The 26075-nt window shown below is 37.7% G+C and overlaps 1 protein-coding gene across 2 annotated transcripts; it reads right to left on the bottom strand.

Annotated features, from left to right (window-relative positions):
- Window positions 1-1511: 1511 nt before the first annotated feature.
- Window positions 1512-26056, bottom strand: SERAC1 (serine active site containing 1). 2 transcript variants are annotated; one of them, XM_057364852.1, is made up of 17 exons: window positions 26001-26056; window positions 23659-23744; window positions 22273-22309; window positions 21832-21968; window positions 21425-21514; window positions 20379-20510; window positions 18749-18870; window positions 17091-17219; window positions 15638-15751; window positions 14318-14480; window positions 11469-11619; window positions 10513-10657; window positions 9666-9766; window positions 6573-6670; window positions 5849-6031; window positions 5341-5484; window positions 1512-4183 (listed from the first exon to the last, which is right to left on the bottom strand). In XM_057364852.1, the coding sequence occupies exons 2-17, from the start codon at window positions 23741-23743 to the stop codon at window positions 4053-4055; spliced, it is 1962 nt and encodes a 653-aa protein (XP_057220835.1). In that variant the 5' UTR covers window position 23744; window positions 26001-26056; the 3' UTR covers window positions 1512-4052. The 2 variants fall into 2 exon arrangements, with proteins under 2 accessions (XP_057220835.1, XP_057220836.1); XM_057364853.1 differs by having other exon boundaries at window positions 23659-23748; window positions 26001-26048.
- Window positions 26057-26075: the final 19 nt, after the last annotated feature.

Raw genomic sequence — 26075 nt, 5'->3', positions numbered from 1 at the left:
GTCAGTTTAATGTGGTTGCAGGCTGGTGAATAATGCTAAAGCAAAGAYACTCATTTCCCTACAAGATGACACAAAGCCTTTGCCTCTTGGTCCTCCTCTTAAAAAAAAATACAGTGAATATTTATGGGCACATCTCAGTATAAAACATTAGCAGTAAAAAAGAAAGAGTACGGTATATGACTATATCCAACATTTTCTGCAAAGATAATTAACAGCTCTAGGACAGCTAATTTACATGTTAATGAAAGTGTTAGCAGGAAAGCCAATTAAACTGGATTTATACAAGTCAAATAAAATCTGCTTTATTACTCTCCTTGAATAAGAGACGGATGTGGCCTTTAGCATTCAATCTTATGTCTGTTTCTGTGGCACGCTGCCCACTGAAGTATGAATCCCAGCAGCTCRCTGGTTTATGCTATCAGTGACAGCAGATACTGCTCAGTCGCAGCAAATCAAGGCCAGGGGACAGACAGTCCAGCTGAAAAGGTTACAGCACAGAATGAGGAATCTCCTGTCTCAGTAAATTACCTTCCTCACCGGTGCCCAACATCCCAGCCCAGTGTTTTCACAGAGACAGGAGCTTGTGACCTGTCAGCGATCTGGTTCTAGTTTCAATGGTCAAGGGAAGCAAAGCAGGGCCAGACTTGCTCCCTGTTTGGGAAATCACTACAGAAAACTSAGACTGCAGGAGGCAGTGATTCTTTCCATCGCATTTGGGATAAGCCAGCCCCCACTATGTGAAAAGAGGCCAAGTAACCTGAACCCTTGTCAGCTGATGTCCACAACCAGGGAACCCACAGTACAGCTCTGTTCTCAGCTCTGYTGCCCATCCTCACTGGGACATTATCAGTGGAAATCAATGTCCTCAGTGACAGCTGTCAGTCTTCAGGGACATATCATGGGTTGTAGGGAGTGGTACATTTTCCATTGCCAATCCTCTGCTATTTTCCATGTCATGAACCCAGGACTTGGCAATCTAAAAATTATTGACAGCAGCTGTGAAGCCAGGTAAGAATGACTTCCCAAACACAGGTATACAAGTGTCTGCTTATTTATTGTGAGAGGCTTTGGCAAGAGACTGACACCACATGAGCTTGCCTGGGACCCCGCAGTATTGCAGCTTCAAACTGCAGCAGGCACCCTGGTTGCTCTATTGCATTCGTGTTTGGGGTGGGTGGTTCTTCTTGGTAAACCAACTGCCTGCTTTAGATTTTTTTAGGTGGGTTACCACTGAAGCAAATAAAGAGAACCAAAACATTGGTTAGAATTTTCACTTTGACAAAACAACATTTTTGCTTTTCCCTTTTTGTCCAGAATTGCCATTTTCACCAGATGGAAAACTTCTCATTTCCAGCCAGCTGCTCCACCTGGMACCAGGAAGCGCAAATCACAGCAAAAGCCGATTCAGAGCACGGTAATCACAGCAATTAAACACTCCATGGCCATTGCTACTACAAACACCAACACAAGAGTGCTGGACAACAAGTGACCAACCTCTTTTAGCCCTCCTGTCCTGTCTCACTAGTTTACTCTTGGATACCACAATGCAGATGAAACAACATCTCCTCAGACAACTCACAYAGAACCTGTCTGCCACACCTGCAGCTGAGCCACTGGATGGGATTAAAAGAAWAGTTTGAGACCTGAGAATTTACAGAAAGACACTACTCTCAATTAATGTGACACCAGGAAGTACAAAAGCATCAAATTCCTGACAGGAAGTGGACCTGCTAGCCCTCAAACTAATGTCTGTACATGCTTTAGGAGGCACTGCTGCAAAATCCAAAAGCACAACTGAAAAACTGTTCAGTCTGGTAAAACACGGCTGACGAGCTGCCTCCCAGTACTGTGCCTCTTACCCAAGATGAAGGGTAATGTTACATTCTCCCAGCACGAGACAATCACTGAAAAATAATGCACGTCTTTAACAAAAAGGTCCAGAGTATTCAGGTGGCAGATCATTAATATATTTTAATACACTTTGTGACATACCCAAGACATTTTTTAGATCACATTTTACTACTATATTCCAAAAATTAAAACCCAATCCCCCCAAACCAAACAACCCCCCCCCACCAAATATTAGTTTTAGAAGTTACACATATATAAATAGTTACAAAAAGAACACWGCCTTAAGAGTTCCAGTTACAAAACACAGATGCATTTACTAAGATTAATCTTTAATGTCACTGATCTGAATCAGTGAGCCAAAGGAGTCTATTAAAACCAATAGATTTGTCACACTAAACAAGCATTCAGTTATTAGAAGTCTTGTCTATTTACCATGAATTCCACATACTCTCTACTTTGTGAATACAAAGTGTACTAATATATTTACACTCWGAAGTCTAAACCACAGTGTAAAAAAGATAAAGCTCTTTAGAAATTACGACATYTCTGTTACATTTTCTATACAAAATACTGCCATGCAGCATTGTTACCTACATCTTGGGGGAAAATGCTCTTTTTGCCAGTGCAGTGCCAAACATTCTCTGTACTGCTCTTGTGAATTTTACTTCACAACTCCCTCAGGTCAAGCCTCAACTTCCAGAATTGTATTTTCAGTTGCAATGTCCTCCTGGGCTGGCCTCAGGACCTGGCAGGACTGCAGTGCCCACSGGCACCAAGACCATGCAGACCTGCAAGGTGCATCCCATCTCCTTGGCAGCTTTCATAGCCATCATTTCAAGGGCAGTGACATTGGATCCATCTCACAGAAGTGACATTAGGAGACACCTCAAGACRGTCATCAACACAGACCTTATTTAACAAACGCTCAGCAAAGGCAGTACAGCTTTACACAGCCTATGCTTGTTTTCAGAGAAGGTTGCAGGTGTCAAAAAAACAAGTAAAGGGACCACAATAAGATGAGGCTGCTTTTAACCACACTGCCAACTATCTAAGACTTCAAAAAGTGACTGTGCACTGTCTTTTTTTTCTGTCTAAAAATACTGATTTCTCATTAGTACTGTTAAGGTATCCTAAACATGAACATAAATTCAAATAAGASAATGCTGCTGTTTGTATCTACACCAAAAGATATATTGGGGCCCCAAGAAACCTAAATATTTAGGTATCCCAATTTCCAGTGGGACTTTACAATCTCCTGATTTTTTTCCTGCATTACTTTTTTCTACCTCAGCTCCAAACTYCAAGCATTCGCTTTCTTGTGAGAGCCTGCATTTGTCTGGCTCCACCTGAGCATATCAATGCTCTTCTTTAAATCAGCAACAGGAAAGTTTCCGTAGAAGTAACATGAACATGTATGAATGTAGCATCTTCTCAGTGTGTCCCAAGAGTAAAGCAGAAGAGTTGAGCCTCTGCTCTACATCTTCAATGTGCCCTGTCTGACCAGATACACACTGTCCTAAGGAAAGCAATCTCACAGGTTGCTAAGATTGGGAGAGAAATGTACAAGAAGGTGACTATTTCTTTTCTTTTGTTTCCATTAATACAAACAGATTAAAACAATGACAATTTTCTAAGCAAGGCAAGTTGCCAACTACCYCTTTCTCATGCAGAAAACAGATGCCGTGTCTGCTGACAGATCTGGGTGGTCTATTAAATTAAAAGGCAAATGACAAAACCTCCAGTAACTGGGCCACTAGACCAAAATGCCACCTTCRTTCACTTGGACACTATTTTTTCAGGCTCCAGACAGGAGACCTAAAATGGACAGTAAACCAAAACTTTGCAGCAACCACACACTGCTCCTCCCCTTTGGTACAAAAGGTAACAAGCTCAGCAATCCTCACTGTAAGATTTTGTCCACACGTATATTTAGCTGCTTTCAAAGCAAGCTTGGGGCTTTTTTGTGCTAAAAGAAGATATCCTGGGCACACACTTTCTTTTTGCCAAGTTTGTATTTGTTTTRAATGTGCTTTGAGAAATAAACTGGAGAGGTGTCTAAAATTCAAGATGTACAGTAAATTATTAAGCAGCAGATACTACCRATATAGCACCCTTGTAATTCTGCAGATCCCCTAACAAATGTTAGGAGAAGTTTCTGTGTTACAGCAAACAGGACAYAAGCAGGAAAGGATGACAAAACCTCAAAGTTCTTGGGCTAAAACATCCTGAATGAACTTCAGTGTACGTTGATACAGGAAAGCATCCTTCTTCTTTGGCTTACAAATATTTAGATGATTAACATCCACTGGAATAAGGTCTCCAATTCCTAAGTCTGGGAAAGGAAAAAAAAAAAAAAAGAAGAAAGAGAGAAAACTACCAAAGTTACCTACACTGAAAAGCACATCTTGCACTAGCAATTTCTCTCCCACAAGCACCTTCTTCTGTCTTCAGTAAAACTTTTTGGTCATCATTATTTTTTCATGTGTTAAAAGCATCAGTACACACAGTTATGGCAGATGGAGCTCTGTGTTAGCACAAAACCCACASTGGCACAGTTCACCATTAGGTCAGAGTTCTACTGTCTTTGTTTGAAATACACAAATGTACATTTCTTCAGACAGACAACTTTGCTGAAACAAAACTTCATTTACCAGTACCTGACTGATAGCACAGTCCTGACTGAGGTTTAAGCATTGATATGATCAGGGATGTAGTTTAATGCATGCTATATTGAATCTAATCACAACTAACAGCCCATATTCCTTACAAAAATACTTTGATGTGGAYATTAATATTTGGACTATAATGTACCTGAAATATGATGAAAATCACTACACACATTTCTAGGCAAATGAAATATTTACATTGCCTAATTGGAGAATACAAATATTCCATTTTCAGCTACTGTTCTCTAAGTTGAACACACATAAAAAAGCAAGGGAAAGAAGAAGTCTGGTTTTCCCTTCTACAAAAAGCAAAAGGATGAAGGGAACTCTTCAGGAGGCAAACTCTATTCCCTGAGTTCACAAGATGTGGAAGGTAAAGGATTCTTAACACTGAAAACCAGCTTTGCAACTTTCTTCTTCTACTAGCAGTTTACTATTTTTCTTTCTTATTTTTTAAAGGGGGAAATAGCTGGAATTTGCAGCAGCACCTGAAACACTATTCAKCCTATCTATACAAAGATAAACCACAACCAGTCATAATTCCAGAGGAAAGGACTCCAATAGTGTAACATTAGACCAGGGTCTATCTCGCTTTTTTCAACAAGCATTACTGTCATTTAGAAAAATCAAAATAAAYAACTGCTATTCTAAGATCAAAATGTAGCTGCTTCTGATCTCAGTAGGGAGGCTCAGTAAAAGCTGAAATAAAAACCCCTCCACCATAACAGATGTGTTTTTCTACCATAATATTTATAACTCTTTCTCATTACTGATGCTTCCAATATATGCAAAATTAAATAAATTAAATGGCTATTTGACTTACCTGCTGACTCCACAGGTACAACATGCAGTTTTATCATGCTGCCTATGTGTGTTGGTAAGGTTTCTGCAAAACTCAGCACTGAAAATTTCTTGTCTTTGGCAAAAGACAAGAATTCATCATTTAGCTCTTTAAGGGCAGGAGAATCTGAGAAAGAGCAACACAATTTTTGCAATATTATAAGATTATAGCATTTTTCTGGCAAGACTGGCTAAAGATATTTTTTTTTATTACTATGACAGTAAAAGGAGTAGCATTTTGTTTGCAAACCCTTTATTCCAMCTAGCATATGCAACAACTTGTTCTGATTCCCCCTTTTCCCCTCAACACTGCAACCAAATGAAACTACTACTTTGAATTACTAGCAATAATTCAGCACTCAACCCAGAACATAAAAAGGAGGTTTGTTGTTTTTACCCAGCTTTTTCTGACAGCACAATGAAAAAACSCAAAGCACCATGAACAGATTAGCAGAGYTCCCTGTTGTTAGATGGTAGCAAAGTGAACATACCCTTGCTGAGTTCTTTAACCTCCACAGACGGGAAGAGGAGATATCTGGCATTTATAGAATATTCAGCCAGCCGGGAACCATGGTGAGGTACACTATAAAATACGATTCCTCTGGTGTTGTTTACRATTTTATCCATTTCTGGATTCTTGGAAGCATCCACCAGCATTTTTTTGACTAGAAGACCTGGCAACAGAAGCTGAATTAATACAGCRATTTAAATCACTGTGAAATACTGATCATGCTATATTAACCATGAAACAACTAACTATACTCTTGCCTTGGTTGATTAGTCCTTAGATTGTCAAATATGTAAGATTAACTTGAAAAAAACCTAAACCAAGCCTGAGGAGGCATCAATATAAAATGCCAATGAATGATGCAAATCCAATTTTGGTTTGCTTTATGTGTTGCTAATGACATTTACTATATGCCTGATCATGGAGAAAATTTTGCCTCTGGATTTCCATTTACATGAATTTCAACTCACTGAGTTTTTAAATAAACACAGTAAGAACAAACAGCAATAAAAATCCTTTCAGAATGTATGTGCTATTAAATATAATGCACTAAGAAAATAAAAAATATGTTTTTCATTTTTAGGTCTTTGCCAATTTCTTAAATAAACTATTCTGAATAATTGCATTTCTATCTGAATTTGGTTAATGGCTTATTCTGGCTTCTAATTGCAAATAAATGCTTTAGATCAAACAGGCAACATGCTTACCACCCATGCTATGGGATACCCACACCAGAGGTCTCYCTCCAATCCCAGCAGCTTTGAGCTTGTCAAGCAGCTCACTGCTCCTGAAAGCAATCGACTTCCTGCAAAGAAAAAACAAACACAGGCATAATGGAGCACGACAGGGTAAAARCAATATTAAAACACAATGAACTTGAGTGCTGCATATTTATGAAAGTGAATTAAGTACACAAATATTAACTAATTACTGTTTCTACACTGAAAAAGGCCAGAAACTTTTGTGAGGATGGCTTCACAAAGACAACAGGAATTGAGCTAAATTTGGTTTCTTCCTCTTGCTAGAAAGTTTTAATTTTGCTCAGCAAATATTTCCACTTTCTTGACAAGTTGTTTTATGGAGTTTTAGATAGTTTCATTTACGCATTGYAGTAAAACAATTTTTATTCTATGACAGCAACATCAACACATAATGAACTTTATCTCCTGCAACATAAACAAACCTCATGTGTTTTGCTACACAATGCTCAAAAATACRGAGCAATGTACAGAAATTAAAAAACTAAGTGCATGATCAACCAACACATTAAAAAAAAATCACAGCTGATGTCAGTTACACTTGCCACACAAACACCAAATGCTTGGCACTGAAATAGTATGAAAGCACAATAATCGCCATTTTATAAATTAGAAGACTGAGCTCTGGAAAGGACAAGCTACACATTAGAGGTTGAAAATGAATCTGTGGCACAACCAAAACAAAACCAATGCCAATTTCCAACCCAAGCTTGAAAGTGCAACATTTGGCACTTTACATTACTCCTTGCAGTGTAACAAGAATCAAACACAGAAGGCCCTTGGGTAATGAAAACATCGGGATATGTGGTCAACAACTGTGCAAAATAATTCACTTCATCTCTACTGGTCTCAGCATTCTCACCAGAAATTGCTTTATAACACATATGAAAAGGATAATCAAATGTGATTTTCAGCTGAACAATAGGCTCTAGGCTAGCAGAGAGACATAAAAAAATCACTTTTGAAACAGTGAATAAGACCATACATTTAAGAGCAAACCTCAGGTTATGTTTCTACTGCCAATCTTTGTTCCTGATAGTTAAAAATATCTCAATACCTTTTCTTTATTATGAACCATATCAAATTACAAAAGAATCAAATATTATGCTTGCGTRACCATAAATAGCAGGTAATGTAATTTTCTATTTGGTAATGAAAAAGACATTAGCTTAGGAAAAAAAAAGGAAATACATGTTTATTTCTTTTAACRTACTTACTCCAGACAGACACAGGAAGAGTTTACTTAGAATCATAGAATCATTTATGTTAAAAATACCTGTAAGATCATTGAGTCCAACTGTTAGCCCAAGGTGGACTGCCAAGTCCACTACAAACCCGTGTCCTTAAGGGCTTTATCTACCTGTCTTTATATTACCTTTAGGGATGGGGACTCAACTACTTCCCTGGGCAGCCTTTTCCCGKGCTTGACAATGCTTTCASTGAAGKATTTTTTYCCTAATATCCAATCTAAACCTCCCRTGCACCTTAAAGYCGATTCCAGTGTTTGAATTTGCAAAAGTAACCACCTACATGGTTCTTACTGTCATTTTTCTGCCTAATTACAAATAGGCACATTAACAGTCATATCTTCCTCATTTTTTCCCTGTTAATATGTTTTCTTTAATGCAATAATTGCATTCATCTTTCAGATAGCCAGAGGGAGGAGGGAATGAACAAGCACCAAGTTCCCCATCTATTATACACATGACAAATCTTTTTCTTCTCTGCACAAAGCATTATTAACTGTCAGATTCTTAACCTGTAAGCAACCATGCACACGCCTCCACTGCAGTCAATAAGCTGAAATTACAGTACTAGTTACATGCTTAAGTATCAGCATAAATGTTTGAGGAATTCTGGTTTAAAGATCACTGAACTAAATTRCTGAATTCTATTAAATAAAAAAATCCTCTACAGGCTCAAAGTGTTTTTATTTTTTCAAGAGGAACATGCTTGGCTGTGCCATCTTCCTCTGACCTACGCTGCTCAAGGTCAGTAAAAACACCATTCCTCTGGAAAGGGCAAATACTCGCTGATTGAATCAGATACAGTTGCATTTTATCACCAAAGTAACATTTTTGAATAAAAGCATTTGTATCAGAAACAGGGTGGCCAGCAGGAGTAGGGACTGATTGGTGAGGCAGCACCTCCAGTYTCGTGTTCAGTTTTGGACCCTTCACTACAAYAAAGACATYRAGGTGCTASAGCAGGTCCAGASAAGGGYGATGGAGCCAGTGAAGGGTCTGGAGCACAGGCCCTGTGAGGAGAGGCTGAAGGAAGTGGGATTGATTAGCCTGGAGAAAAGGAGGTCCAGAAAAGACCTTATCACTCTCTACAACTGTCTGAAAGGAGGTTGTAGCCAGGTAGGGTTGGCCTCTTCTCCCAGGGAACCAGTGACRGCCCGAGCGGTAACAGCTTCAAGTTGTGCCAGAAAAGGTTTAGATTGGATATTAGGAAAAACGTCTTCATCAAAAGGGTTGTGAAGCCCTGAAACAGGCTGCCCAGGAAGTGGCTGAGAGGTATTTAAAAGGCATRTGGATGTGGCACTAAGGGACATGGTTTTGTGGTGGYTTTGGCAGTGCTAGGTTAATGGTTGTACTTGATSATCGGAAGGGTCTATTCCAACCTAAATAATTCTATGAAAATATATGCTTCATTTTATCAGGAGCATAAAGCCACAATACAGTGATTTTTTTGCTGTGTTTATGAAGCATTRTTGTGTCCCTTTAAGAAATACTCCTTCCCCATAAGATACAAAGTTGATGCTATATGTACCTTAACTAATAGCACATTCCAACATTAAGTGTTTCCCTTAACATGAAACAGAACAGACTGTARGAATTCATGCAGTTGCCACATGTAGGTATCCATGATGCTGAAAACCTAAGCAGAACATGACTACACTTAATATTGTTACAAATTTGATTTTTCAAAGACACAGGGAAAGTTTAATTCACTCTTTCACACCAGGAGATCCCAAGGATCAGCTTCACAGGTTTGCATCCTGCCCCTCCTCCAAACTGCAGATGTTACATTTGTTACCTGTGAGCCTCAACAGGACATTTTGCTTTCCAGTCACTCAAATGGGTGTCATATTCCACAGATATGATTCTAAGGGAAGGACAGTCTGAAGCCAGCCATGTCTAAATTAAAGAAAAGCAAAACCAAAGGATCTTATAATTGAGGTACTTAAAACTCTTAAAAGCAACAGAGAAAAGACGTTACTATGGGGACAATATCAAATAAAGCTTTTGCTTTTCAGTTAATCCCCAAATAAATTTTACACCTGGATTATTATTCTTTTATTATGTTCCCCAGCCACAAAGCATGCAAAGGATTAAGATTAATCTCTAACTCGTGCATTCCTGGCTCCCTCTCCTGGGTGAAACAAGAGTTACGGAGTTCCCAACAGGACTGATCGGTTCAAGTTTCACAGAGATACTTTAATGGCTATACCAGTTGCTTGGAGCAGTAATTACTTATTCACCAACAATATTAAAATAGCAATCTGCACAAAGTGAGGTACTCAAACACCTATGTAAGAAAGGGAACTTAACGTAAAATGTTATTCTATAAATCTCCTACTCAGCAATAACGTTCCATTAAAAAAAAGAGAGAGCATAACGAAAAAAGCCATTGCCTCCTCTTTCAATTGCATGTGAATGATGTCAAGAACATAAAACTTASCAGGGATTTTTCCTTGCAAGAACAACAAACAACTCACTAATAAAAATTTATCAGGAACTTCAAGACTGCTACTTTTATAACAAATTAAAAATAATTTAATTCAAAAAAGACATCTGCCAGATGGTATCCTTCTAGATGTTCTGAACAGCTCTCATCAATGAGAAAACAGGAGACACATGTGAAAATATTACTGTCTTTTTACCTTTGGCCAGCACTGACTATAGCCCTCTTCCCCTTCTGAGGTCTTTTTATCCAAATGCTGGTGGTCAATGTCTTGCTGTCGCCAGGTTTTAAATGCTGCTCCCAAAAGACCGTGAATGAAAAGGATGTCTGCTCTGATGGGCTGGCTGATCAAGAAAAATGAAATTTTATTAGATACATGGTACATATTCTTCTAGCAAATTGGAACTTTTAACCTAAGGAATGCCAAAATACTTTTTTTTGAACACTACATGTGATATCTTATGGATAACATTTAATGATATTTCAAAGAGTATACTCGGATCAAAACAAAATCCAGGGATCTACACAGAAGAAAGATATAAAATTACACATGGACAGTACGCTCCTCACAAATTATAGTTTTCCACAATGAAAAACATCATTCTCTGCAGCTACAGTTAATGGAGCTTGGTGGCTYCAGCTTAATCATCAAATTAGATCTTAAGTGCAATGGGAGTAACACCAGTCACCCAGGGAATAGCTGCTACTAAGTSATACCCCATGCTGGAGACTGCTTCAGTCCCAGATCCACAACCACTATTATTAAGGATGAAAATTTACTGCATCTTAGGCCATTTTAGGCCAACATATGCTGTTGCCAGTGCAATAATTACAAGGCACTGCATCCYAAGACAAAGTGCAAAGGTTCAACAGTTGCAACCCACTCAGAGCAGTAATTAATTTCATGTTCTGTGTTCAGATTTTTCCATGCATTAYGGTAATATTCTGTTCATGTTTACTGACTCCTCCAACCACTGCTGTTGCTCTCTTACTTGAGAATCTAAATTCAGTCCTCTCAAGCCACCAAAGAACAGGAGGGGCAAGGTGATGTCAGTATAGCAGCACTCTGATGTCAACTCTTCCAGAGTTTTTTGACAGAATAGTATAACAAGTAATTCCATGTATAGCACGTACAAATGACTCCTTCTACTTTACCTGCTACGATATTGTGGATGTAGGACATAAACACCATCTAGATATTTCTCTTTCACTGCATCCCTGTCTAGATTAGCCAAAGCTCTGGATGCATGAGAAGACTGAATGACATGTGGGGATTTCATTACTTCAGCAAGTACAGAAACCCAACCTACATAGAGAAAATAAAGTGGCAGGTTAACTAACAGAAACATTTAAACAACAGAAATCTGAAAAATCACCCATCCAAGCATACTTCTGAAAATAGATGTTAAAACTTGAGAATAGTAATGTCAAAATAAATTACTTCAACCTACTCTTTACCTCAGGAAAGCCAAGGCTAGGYAAGTGGAATCTCCAAAATCCAAAAATTCAGAGTGGCAAGAAGGCAATGTGTTTTATTACTATTCAGCTTTTGATATGAAGGAGAATCACTTCTCAGAAGAAAAAGGAAGTGTACCCAGCAGGTTAGAACAGTTGTAGCAAGAATAGATCTCACATCTCATTTTACAGGCAAATGCCAGGAAGATGGAGGCAATGAAGCTTCAAGCAAAAGAAAGGCATAGAAAACAACCTACAGGAGCAATGGCATGCAAAAAATTGATGCTTGCTGTGAAAGTACAACCATKTCTAATTTCAAAATCCAGTGTAAGAGAAACTCTTTATGCAATTGAAATATGGCTACTACTCTAAAAATTGCACATAATTTATACCATATAAACATAAAACAATTAAACGGATACAACCTCAATAAAATTTTAAGTCGAAGATGACTTACAGACAACTTATGATGCTCTACCTCAGGCGTGAAATTTTCTCAAACTTAGATGGGAATGTTCATAGACTACTGAGAAATGCAAAGGAGCATCTTCTATGTGTGTATGTACACACATTTCTTTAAAATCCTGATAAATCTTATTGTTGCTAGCAAAAGTGGCCTGTAAATCACAACTACATTACAGTCAAGTTCATAAATAAAACTTGGGAATTTACTTCATGAGCACTGCTTCAAAACCATGTACATTATGTTGCTACTAGTATAGTCTATCTTGAATTAGCGCTGTTCACTGAGAAAATGCACACATTGACATTGGAATTTTGTTTTAAACAAACAAACAAAATTACTAGTACCATTGAGGGTGGCAATTTTTTTTAAGAATAATGCATTTAAATTAAATGTCTAAGCAGAATATATGCTGACCACTGTGAAAGTTGTACTTAAGAAGAACASTATCTAAAGTCTACTTTCAGTTCTCCAAACACAATGGAAGACTGCCAAGATAATCTGACTAAAACTAGCTTAGTCTCTGGTTTTGCATTTCTCTTAAATGAGCCAAGATGAAGTGTCAAAAATAAGTGTTCAGAATCAAAAATAAGTGTTCTGTCCCCAGATACCCCGCCACATTTACTACACAGTGTATCACTGTTTTTATTCTTCTTTCTGTGCCAGCAATTTTGCAAGAAAAAGAGCCTTAGAGGTTCTTTCTTCTTATGCATCATCAAGCAATAAGAGATGCTTTATCAACTCTGAACTAGCAGTATCTGACTGCTCATCTTTGGAGTTTGATTCACTGTCTAAAATTCCTTTTGTATTGAGAGCTCTGTCCCAGGGAGCTGCTGAATCYCGTTTCAATCTCTTCTTCTACACATATGGTTTCAACAATTGTAAGCATTTAAGAATGGTGCCAGAGCTCAGAATAAAGGCCTTTATAGTCCAGCTACCTTTCTTCAGAAGCCAGCTGTGTGGAAGCTGCAGAACAATATAAGAATAGAGCAATAAAAGGACAATTATACAGTGCTGATTCTAGTCTATACCCTCAGGTTTTCTGCAGGCAACTTGGTTTCCATGCATGGAACTTCATGGATTTTTCTTTCCATGAATTTTTCTAATCACTCCTTGAAACTTTTTGAGTCTTCAACTACCAAAAGGTTTTGGGGCAAGTTTTATTTTGGTCATGCAGTATATGCAARAACACTATTTATTTGTTCTGTGTCTTTAAAATTTAATGTATAAGAACCTTTGGTCTTGCATTACAACAAATAGCAGAGGACCAKTCCCTCTTTGCCTTCTCTATGCAAGTGGAGAGAATTTTATAAATCTTAGTCATAAGTCTTTCAGTTGTTTTTTCCATGCTAAGTCTCTTATTGGTTCTTTATATCACAGTCATTGCAAACTTTTAATTACCCTCGCTGTCCTTTCCTGTGCCTTTGCTACTTCTCCTTTGTGTAAAAGAGATTAAAAATGCACACTGCATTTAACAGGTAGACACCAGTTTGGACTTCTAGAACAGCATCTTGATACTTTCTATTTATTTCTTTTCTATTAAAATACTGGGAATAATTTATTTGGCACAGAACTTCACTGTGCTATTTAGAGGGTATTAAAAAAGGGGCATGAGAGAAAAGCTTAGTAGAARTTACTAGTCTAACACGAAACAAGAGAGGGTACGACATTTTGTTTCACTTTTTTTCAAAAAGTGAGGACTGCAAGTTTATTTGTTCCTGTACAAGACTGAAACACAGTCAATTAAAAAAAAAATCTACAAGGTAGATGACCTGTAAGAGCAGGAAACAAAACGGGTTTTGCCAGTAATGTGAACTGACCATGAAGACAGTCCAATTTTCACCATCCATCAGACTCTGAGCCCCTCTCACTGACATACACTGGCTAGACAGTAAAAGAGTTTTTAATCACCACCATCTAAACAATCAGTATTTTTTGGGTACTAAAAAACCCAAACAACAACCGGCCCCACTCCCACAACTATAAAAACCACATCACTACCACGGTCTTTTGCACTGTACATAGGCACCAAATTCTCTGAAACTTTTACAGTAGAAATGTGTCATTGAGACTTCTTTCCTTTTACCTGCATGTACTATGGATGAGTGAAGATGTTCATCCAAAGCCATATTCCCAATAATGCGGATTATGTTCCTCTGTATCTTGGCTGAATGTTTACGTTGCTGGTATATCCGCTGTAGCAGCTGAAGGCCTCCTTTAGCTTCAATTTTATCACAGTGAGAACATATCTGGCATTATACAATAMATACAATGACAATAAATAAATAGATGTTCTGCAAAAAGTTCTTTAGATGCTGTTAATTCACAAATTAGGGCGTTTTAAGAAGCAGGTATAACACAGAGCCCTTGYTGCATAGGAATTATTATTAATCTAGAATTTACTATGCCATATTTGAAGAGAAAATAAATACTTTAATATGGAAAGACATTATTTCTACGAATTGACAACTTGAAAATCTGAGTTCCATGTCTCTACCCAACATATGAGGGAAATGAAATGGTCTCCGCTTGCCATAATTAAATTTCAACTCAAGTTCAAGAGCCTGAATAGGTCAATTGTCTGCATTTGCTAAAGCACTATGTCAAACAGAGMCACTTCTCCACCTCCTAAAATGCAATGATTGTAATTCCTTCTCTTTTTCAACAGGCAATTGGAATGAGTACAGTCACAACTTGTTTAAATTGAAAATATRGAATATAACAAATTTTAGACTAAGTTAGAATTTCTATGTAATGGAACATGTGAAAAGAATACTGGGACACTACACTTTATCCATCCCCACAATCAACAATAATTTTGTGTTTTCAACACTGTTTCTCAGTGTTCTAGGCTTYTAAACAATTAAGTGTACACAGAAGAATGTAGCAACAGAAAACAAGAAGAACCACTGTTACAAAATATCTTCCACACCCTTCATCTGTGTCTGCAAAAACAGAACGGTCCTGGGAAGGCCATTGTATTAGCTGCTTRCTGTGCAATATTCTGCCCCAAAAAATACCTTTCTGTATGGGTAAGTTTTGCATTCTGTTCTGGTTTCTGATTAGAGTGAATTCATGAGGCTACTTTGCTTTGTGAAAATCTGGCACTAGTGTCTCAGAGCTGCCCTTTTTATATCTTGAAAGCTACATATAGGTATAGTACAGAGGAACTTGTAAGGGCTAATTAGAAACAACAACAAAACTTACATACACATCACCATGAGAAAAAAAATAGTCTTTTACACTGCATTCATTTCACACAGGTCTCAGTTGTTTGAACATTCTTACAGAAGGAGCGAGGGGCAGCAGATGAGGAAATGGCAACTCCTTCCTGATACTTGAGAGTGCATTAGAAAAGAATGTACATAAATGTAGCTTTTCAGTTACATTTTAAAGGACAAATTACCTTAGAATGCTGTACTAAAGCCTGCAAGCAGAAGAGCTCCACTGTCTCTGAAGGGATTTTACTCAATGTCTCACARTATGGAAGTCCATTTCCTCCAAAACACCATAAGCCTCCCTGAAATGAAAAACAGTAAAAATTGTAACACATTTTAAAGCTACATAAAAGAAGGGTTTCTAAACTAGAATGTTAAGTGTGTAATGATCYATAGAAATTGCTTTAAAGAGTGCACAGCATGCATTCACTTTTCAAAATGTACAAATTACACAACAGTGTATCACAGAAGTATTTACTATTTTTAACTGGGAATATGAACTAGATTTTCAATCTGTAGTCTCCTTAGTCTATTAACTTCAAAGCATACAATAGAGGGGGAAAAAGTAGGATTTTCATTTTGTTAATGAATGTCATCTTTTAAGATCATTTGCTTAAGCACAAAAAAGCAAGAATCAGATTAACTCTAGACTTGCAAAAATTAGGAGGAAAAAAGGTCTTCAGTACGTGGCACAGCCTCTGAAGACCAGTCTCTCAATCACGCAGCAGAAAGACCAACATAACCTCAATAAAAATCAAAATACTTCCAAGTGTGGTGTCTTACCAAAGCTCCCTTTGTAGCACGAGCTCTGGCTGTGAAAACAATAAAGGAGTGATGGTGTAAAATAGCAAACATAACTCTGTCATAGAAAGCAAAGAGTTATTGCACTCTGAAAACTCAAAATGAAGAGTGACAAGCATTGTTATTAAAATGACATTCATTTTTGTTATTGCATCTTATAAAAAAACACGATCACTGATTAAAGAAGTCACAACTTTAAAATTAAAAAATAAAATTCACGAGAGTGGATGAAACTGGCATTAAAATTATTTTTAAGCAATAATGGCACTTTAAATAATGTTCCTAAAACCCCTTAGGAAGTTGTTGCATAGACAGAGTTGAAGAATTCCTAGATCCAAGTCCAAACAGACCATAGACTACTCCAATTCTGGTTTGCTAACAAGCACCTGTGTCAGGGAGGCATTTCCATATGATATAACAGTTTACTATTTAAGGCGTGCTAAAACCTACCATTTTGCTAGTAACTCTTAACAGAGATTTAATAATTTCATTGGTAAAAGAACATTCAAAHAACAGTAAGATGAAATGTGAAAAATCATTTTATGAGCACTACGAGGGGAAGGAATGTTTTGGTCAAAGTGTTGAAATACCTGCTTAATGGGAAGGCTTGTTAAATACAATTTTTCACTAGACCTTTCAACTAGAATAGCTGGGAAATATAAACAAGCTTTCAAGCAGATAGACTGTATTTGCAAGAGATTTTGCTGATGTTCCACAACCACAAAGAGCCTGTATTTCTCTTCCTCTTACAGTGATCAAAAATATGGAAAAAGGTTTGTATCTTTGAGCTCTACAGGAACAAAAAATTTAAATAACTCTGTTCTGCAGATGACAACTCACCCTTTGTGCAGCAAGAGTCTGGCTACTTTCACGTAATGCAAGAGATGTGAAATACTGGACGCATGGATCAATACCAGTCTGAGGTAAAGATACCAACAACAAGCGAAGTTCATCTTCTATGGGATAATCCTGTGAGATGTAAGCACAAATATTTTGGGTTTCTTTTTTGTCCAAAGCAAAAGGTTTTTTGTTACTTTTTTTGAAGTAATGGAATCAGYCATACTAATGAGACCATAAAATCATAATATACAAACTTAAGTCCTCTACAACTTCMATTTAATAGTCACAATTTCAGTTAAATAGTTACATCTGTAAAGACTTTGGAAACTGGTAATTCTGAAACCACAAAATRAGTGATGAAAAGCAAGCTTTACACCCCATACTTTAGTGGCCTTATTCTAATGGTTCCAAAGAGCTGAAGAAAAACCAGTTCCTCTTTGCACAGGAAACTTTTAAGTTCACCCTWAACTGCACAGAAATTTTCATGGAATCATAAAATACTCAGAATTGTAAGTGACCCACAAGGATAATAAAAGTCTAACTCATAGATCCTGCATAGGATCATCCCTAGAATCACACCATGTGCCTGAGAGCGTTGTCCAAAAGTTGCTTGAACTCTTTCAGGCCTGGGGCTGTGATCATTTCTCTGGGGAGTCTGTTCCAGGGCTTAGCCACCCTCTGGGTGAAAACTTTTCCTGATCCAACCTAAACCTCTCCTAAGAGAGCTTCAGGCCATTCCCTTGGGTCCTGTCGCTGGTYGTCAGAGTGAAGAGATCAGTGTCTACCTCTCAGCTTCCCCTCAAGAGGAAGCTGTAGACTGCAGTGARGTCTCTCATCAGTCTCCTTTTCTCCAGGCTGAATAGACCAATACACAACCATACACTAGTGTTACCTAGTATGTAAGGACTGGCAGGTACAGATCCATTATCATGTAATGTTATGAAGATAAGAAAGCAAAAACTGAGAATATCACTACCAATCAAAGCCGATATTCCGATTTCTGTTAAGAAGTACAGATATTTTCTAACAGGACTTCTAGTCCTASCATTACAAAATACCTCATATATTATACTTTGTATGCCAATTCTGTTTACTGAAGAAGATGATATGACTGCTCAGACCATCACATAAATAATATATACACACACACTTAAAAATTAACTTTAAAAAAAAGCAAGGCCAAATTTATCCAAAAAGGACTTGTTGGCATGCAAAAGCTGGCAGTGAACAGGGTGCCTACAGCAGAGAATCACAGTAGTACCGAGGAAGCAAAGGCCTCCAGGAGCACTCTGTGTAGGATTCTGTCAGTGTCAACAAGGCAATCCAAGGTGATTTCTTCACATTGCCTGTTGGATGCAGACAAGCAGTGTGTCTGTCAGACTGGTAACTGGCTCAGACTTCACTGCTTGTAAATATGTCATGTGGATACATAGTCCAAGAATAATAATTATCAATCCTTCCAACCTTATCTCTTTCCATCATGCCACTTGTGAATGAAGATATACCCCAGGGGTATATCATATATTATAGTTTTACATTTTGGTRTTTTACTACTAGTTAGTTACTTCAGAAGAACTCTAAACAATTAACAACAACAAAAGCAGTAAAAACCAACAGGCAACKAAGAATAATCTAATAACTACTTCTCCTTTACTTACAGTCTTTATTTTTGGCAGTGGTGGTGGAGGCAGGAAAAAGCGAAGGTCGACATCTTTGGATCGAGCCAAACCTATAGTGGTCCTTTGATCACAGGCTTGAGCAACTGTGCCATACTGATAATCTGTTGTACAGGAAATCTAATGTTAGGGTTAAAACTAACCTTAAATATTTAATTTAATTTTAAATGCAGTTTGGGATCCTTTGATTTGTAACCACCAATTCCCAAAGTTAAAAACTGCAGATGTTAGACCAGCCCTAGAGCTGAAACTGGGCACTAACTGYTCATTACAGACCAGTTTGATAATTCAGTGACAAACTGAAGGAAAATATAACCCTGAGGTAGATCAATGCTTTTTACTATATAAGTTTGCTTCTATTCCTGTTACTGTCATACAATTCTAGACCAAAACTGACCAGCTATAAAAAATACTTTTAACAGTTGTAGATTGGCCGTATTTTTTCTTTGGTGGAGATCATTCATACCTGCAGACTGAACTGTCAGCTTTGGACAAGCTGAACACTTTGGTCCTAGTTATGAAAAGTTTTTTCACACTTTAAGTCTCAAACTTTCTTTGACTTGAAGTATCAGGTCATAAAAAAGCCTGTTTCTCTCATGAGGTAGTTGGCAAGAGTAATAAGGGTTTATGAAACATCCAAATACTACAACAATGAGCACTACACAGAAAGGGAGATAACAAAAAGCAACTAAATTCCTGATATTGGACAYCTTGTGCTCTGAGATCACTTGCTAACAATATTCTTTCACAATGGACAAAGTTTCAGTTTTGGGACATCCTAGGTTTCTAATGTTTTCAAACAGTTTGCGAATGTAAATTCCCTGTGGAAATGAATTAGAAGTTTAAAGAAGCCATTTGAAACAAGATAAATCCCATGGTGTGGAATTACATTGGWGGAGTAAAAAACCCACAATTGACTGAATTACCAAAATGAGAGTCCAGAATAACAGAATGTCACCTAGTTTATGTAGCTGTAGCCTAGTGATGGAGGAGGAGGACGAGGACACACAAATACACATACACAGCCCTCCCCTTTATTTGGGCTTTTCAAGCACATCTGCTGCTGAAGCAAGAGGGAGAACTTATTACTATTAAATAATAACTAGGACAAAAAATGGCTTACAAATAATTCTTGCACATACAAGCCCCCTGCCTCTGGTTTGTCATTACTACCTATCAGCTCCTAACTGATTTTTATTAACTTGACCATGGCTTTAAACTCAGTCCTAACAGAGTCTTATAAAAAATCACTGCCAAAACTTGTGACTCTGTTAGCAGTCCCAAAAGAAAACTCAAGGAACTAACAAGCGTGAACTGCACTCCCACAACCACAGCAATGGTTACAATTGCTGGTGGGGATTGCTGGTTACACACAGTTACAGTTCTCTGGTGGGGAAACAGAGGCCCACACTGTGAACACACATTGTGTCAGGTCATTAGGGAAGAGCACCTACTTGAAATGTAAATAACTCACCCACATTTTAGACCAACTTTCAGAGCATATTTATGCTTCTTGCAGATACTAGCTTTTTTTCATGTTGTCAGTGGACTTCGAACAGCTGAGACATTGTGGAATTTCTGGGACAAAGTAGGCTAAATCAGAATACATTACCATGCCAATGACTGTTGCTTGCCAGGTCTTGTACAGCCTGCAGTCKGACTGCTTTGTCTTCTGACTGACTTCTCTTTAACAGAAGCCATAAGGCACACTCTTGATCATCTCCATCAAAGGTACTGAATTGTTCTTTGACCAGGAAACAAATTAAATCCAAGTTATTATTAATGAACATTTGAACCAGTCATATTTCTATTTGTTGAATAAGGGAATATTTTTCTTTTAATATTTGAACATTACTTGTTCATAGTAATTTAGAGTGTCATGTTTTAACATTGAATTTGTACAACAAACATGATGATAGAATGACATCAGTAAAATGCTGGTCCCAAAATGCTGAGTTTATCTCATTTTAGCGGCACCAAGTTGATTATTTCACATCTATGTGATATAAAACCCCTGGCTGGCACTTATCAACTAGAATTAACCAGCTTCCAGCAGGAGCTGCAAATTATTAGCAATTCTTGAGGCTCTGACTGTCAAGAAATAATTTCATAGGACAACAGTGGAGATGCACATYGCTATATTCATTTAACAGATAGTTAAATGAAAATACACAGTATGCCTCAGGAGCACAGTTTCTTATACAAATGGAAACTCTTGCTTCCAAAGTTCGAAAAAGCTTTGAAAAAACTGTGCTGCTTTCAGRTAGGATTGCCAATTTTGATGAAAGCATAACATACTTTTCTAAAATGAGATTTGAGTATTTCATCCCACAAACACCTTYTGTACACAAAACTGGAATCAAATATTAACCTGGTACCTTAAGTTTTAAACCTCTTYTGGAACAAGAAAAAAACAACCCTCAAATCACCTCTTATCCATCACTTTMATTTACTTAAAGAAAAGAAATTGTTTTAATACATAGAAAATGGACAACTGACTGATAATCCATATTAATATGGAAATTATAAGCTATATTATCACTGTTTCAAGAAAAAAAGGRCATGCTAACTCTGTAAAAAAAAATTCCTTCCTATATAGTCTACTTCTTACTGTTAAAAAATAATAATCATAGATAAAGTCCTGCTTTCARTACCTACCATTAAAAGGTCTCCGGAAGATTCTAGCTTCTGTTTCCAGAATTTTCCTCACTGCTTTATGGATTTCTTTTCTGGCTTTGTATGTGATCCCTACAAGAGTATTTTTATATTACTAGAAGTTTGAAAGGCAATTYGCTTACATCACTTCTCATAARTACATGGAAAAAAAATRCACACACACATATACATGAAGRYATTAYATAAAGAGAATTATCTCATATACAGAGAGCTACGTATAGAAAGAACTATCTTAAAAAAACAGTAAGCAGCTTAAAATAGATTTGGTGACATTCCCTGGTAACAGATCTCAGGAAATATAACTTTCCTTATTACATAAAGGTGACTTCCAGAAACATTCCATTCTCTTGGAATTCTGTTTTTAAAACTCAAACAATTTTGCATCTTACCTTGATATTCACTYGGACTTAGAGAAGCTGAACGTGCATAAACATAGGATTTATGCTTCTCTTGATGYAGAGCTTGAGTATCGATTTGCAGTAACTTATTTAAGGACAGGACTTCATATGTAATGAATACAAAACCWCTTCAAAGAAAAGAAAACTGCATATGAATATTAACTAAAACAATATAAYGAAAAAAAAGTTAGTGATCACTTTGGAATGAATTATCCAGATTTTATAAAATACATAATAGTCGATTATTTTGATTTAGTTGAGAAAACACTATAAAATACTTGAAATAAGTTATAACTATTGGAAATTGTATTTCAAGATTATAGTTTACCATATCTAATGTCCCCTAATATTATCACATTTTTTAAAAAGCACGCATATTAAAATTTTAACTATATACATAAGTTATGTATATGCTCATCAGTTACAACTTACCCTAGTATAAGCGATCCAGTTACCTTTGCAATTTTTCCTTGAAAAAATTAAAACCAAGTGTCAAACAAAGTTGTGTACATCACYTCAATATAAACATAGTTACCATTTGATTATCAAACAGTAAGAATACCAGCCATTAAGAATAAGATTTTTAGAAAAATTCCATTGCTCTTTGGCTTTCAGGAAATTATTAACCAAAATTTATGAATGGAGAAAACATTACTTGATTTGGATTTCCTGCTCTCCTACGCAAGATGATGAAACAGGTATCCTGCCAGTGCTATTTACTTTGAATATTGCTACCTCTCAGTTGCATTAATTGCTCAGCTACAAGMATCAACAGTAAACTTTCTCTGCCTATAACACTAGCATTGATTTGGAACTCAAAACAATTTTAAGGAGTTAACCTTTTCTTACAGTTTGGAGATATTTCTTCAGTGTATATTATTACATACAGGACTATGTGTTCTTTGAGAAGTCTTGCAGAGTCTCCATAAGAAAATATATTTTAAAAAATAATTCCATTTAATTTAAGTTATAAAGCAAACATATAATAAAMACATGCTACTTGCAACAATTTGCCTTTTAAGCCTAATGATTCCTTTCAGATTTCAGCTACTTTGCATATACAAAGCTGATCTGATTATCTGGATATAATGATCTGTATACAGAGAAACTCTTATCATTACCAGCAGCAGCAAACCCAATGGAACACATCTCACCTATCAGRAATAATTTCTTTTCCTCAGCATGAATTGGGAGATTTGCCCCACAACAACTGCTACCAGCTTCCATCTTTGTGAGGCCRTAAGAATTTTGCATGCAGACAAGAGGCAGCAGCTACATGTTGAAGAAATAACTGGCAGAGAAGTTTGAAAAGGAAAAAAATGCAATGCCTCCAGTAGAGCAGAAATCRAAATATCCTATTGTTAATGCTCAGAAATAAATTTCAGAATTTCAGAATTATATGCCAAAGGCACCAAAGAAAGTAGAGACTAAGCAAGAGAGACTGCTGAGCTGACACCAGTAAACAAGGAAGAAGAAATAATAGAAAGAAGTTTTATTCACTGTTAATGGAGGTAATTATTTCATGGCTCTAGAGGTRRCCAAAAAATCAGCTACAKGTGGAATTGAAGATAGTTTAATGAGAACACATTTAGTTAGGAAAAGACCCTCATCTAGTGTTTGTATTTGTTCCCAGACAATCTGCTGGTGTCATATTACAGGTCACTATGCAAAGCAAGGTCAGAAGCAAAGAGCAGAGACAGATACAAGCTGCCGCAAAGTATTCAGGGGCTTAAAATTTTAGTATCAGTTAATTATGCATGGTGTCCTATCACTCTTTTTATTAATACTTCAGATCRATACATAATGAACTGTACTTACTGATATCATTCCAGGGTGTTTTTGGGGCTGGACCAGAGGTTCCTATTTTTCTGTAGCAAAATACACAGTAAGCAGCCACTGACATTCTGCCTTTGGAGAGGAGGAAAAAAAGTAATGATTGACTGGAGAATTACAGCAGAAAACCTGTAGCAGTTTTTTTCTGCCTTTTTACAGCAAAGGTCATGATAGTAAAGGTCACAATAAACCCTGTTTGTGTCATTTCACTCCATATAATCCACTTCAATTAAAGAACTCTATAAATGTCTCGATTTAATGGGCTGAATTTCAATTATAAGAAAAGTTTAAGCAGCTTTTTATCAATTATGTTACTGTTGATTTTAGTGACTAAATATTTCCAATTAACTTCTCTGCTTCTAAGTTTCCTTTCCTTCTTCTCAGTCACCCAACCTTAAATACCAGATACGGTCCTATCTCCACCAAGACATTACTCAGTATGACACTGGCTTTAATTCAGTAACCAACTGCTTTTAGAGTTTGTAATTTATTGAGCTGGCAACTCTTATTTTGACTAACAAGGCTTAAAGAACTATTACATAAAAACTACATAAMATACTTTTTAAATACATTGCAGAAGTAACATGAAACTTGTATCTTGTAAATGAAATTTTARTGTCTGCATTGATGCATTTATACTAACTGAAATATTGAATTAATATGTTTTAATGGGTGTAAAAACCTATCAGTATCTCTCACATACTAACCAAAATCTTGTTGGAAACATAGATGACCTTATTAAATGTCAAATTTGGTCTKTCACCACAATCACAATTAACTCGATAAAATGTTACATGTGTAAACCTGATGCTCAAATATGGAAGCCTGATATCCTCCTTGAATTTAAGGCAATCTCTCCAGACCAACAAAAGTGCTTATATTACTTTTATCACCAGTGTCCAACATCTTTAAACAAGGGAACTTTTTTGCTTCCTTCCTTTAACATGTCTTCCCTCTTTTCTCATTKCCCCAGAAGTTTTGATCTTTAGCTTCTCTCTTGCATGTGTTTGGGAATTTGTGAAAAACATCAGCTCTACCCCAGCACTGTCACAATCACTGCAGCCGCTTTTTTACTTCTGTCATTTCAGCACTGTTTATCCATTCACTTCAACAGAGTACACCACACTGTGAAACACTCATTGGACATTGACAATCAGTCCTCTGAAGATACCTCTCCTGCCTCCAAACTCTGTCTTGTGACAGTTCCTTTACTACCTTTATTCACAGAATCACAATACTCACATTTACTCCTCTCTCTAACCACAGTCTGCAATAAACATGTGGTGCAGTAACAGCAGGTGCAGCAATCACTAAAATTTAAAACATGCACCTGCAAACACAGGAGATCAAAATAAGCACTATTTCTCTGTTGCCAGGAGCTTCTGTTCAGAGCAAATGTTAGAATCATCAAAAGGGGCTGGAACAGACCTTAAAGATCACCCAACCCCAACACCTTTGCACCGGGCAGGGACACCTCTCACTGGTTCATGTTGCTCAAGACCTTAGCCAGCCTGGGCTTGAACACTTCCAAAGCTGGGGCATCCACAATCTTCCTGAGAAATCTGTTTCAGCGTCTCATCACCCTCACAGACAAGAATTTCTTTTTAAAGATCTAATCTAAATTTTTTCCCCTTTTAATTTGTGCCCATTACTCCTTGTCCTACCACTACACTTCYTGATGAAGTGCCCCTCTCYSACTACCCTGTAGGACCCTTCAGAYACWGGAAGGTTGCTGTGAGGTCTGCACACAACCTTCTCTTGCCCAAAMTTCCTCAGGCTATTTTCCTAGCGGAAGTGCTCCAGACCTCTCAGTCAACCTCGTGACCCTTCTCTAGASTGTCCCAACAGGTCCATGTCTTTCTGAGGTTGGGGACCCAGAGCTGGCTTCAGCACCCGAGGAGGGGGTCTCACCAGAGCAGAGGAGGGGGGCAGAATCCTCTCCCTGAACCTGCTGGCTGCGCTGCCCTTAGCTCTCGAGTCACCATGAACTTTTCAKGCTCAGGGACTCTCAAATATAATGCAAAAGGAGCCATTTCGCACAGTTTCACTGCTGGTCCAGGCAGCTCCAAGCCCCCTCCCGCACCTGGGTGCGGTGCCCACCTACCCACCTCACGACTGCGTAACTGGGGCGTATTAAAAATAAAGCTAAAACCCACCACCGCAAACACAACTTTAAGCAATGCAACACGGGCAAGAAGCCAAGCCGAGGCTGCTCCGTGCCTCTTTCCAGCGCGGAGGAGCAAAGCATCCGTTACCCTGCACCCCGGCCCCGGTGTCGCCGCCGCCGCCCCCACGCCCCCCGCTCGCGACGGGATCGCCGTTCCCACCTTCCGCCTCCGCCGCCGCTCCCCGCGCCCGGCCCCGCGCGCCGCGTGACGCCATCGCGCCGCCGGCAGCGCCGG

Source organism: Malurus melanocephalus, unplaced genomic scaffold (assembly GCF_030028575.1).
Source record: "Malurus melanocephalus ecotype Western Australia unplaced genomic scaffold, MMel_1.1 scaffold_43, whole genome shotgun sequence".
Lineage (NCBI taxonomy): Eukaryota > Metazoa > Chordata > Aves > Passeriformes > Maluridae > Malurus > Malurus melanocephalus.
Note: the sequence above shows the minus strand (reverse complement) of the source record. Positions and strands in the feature narration are given on the sequence as shown.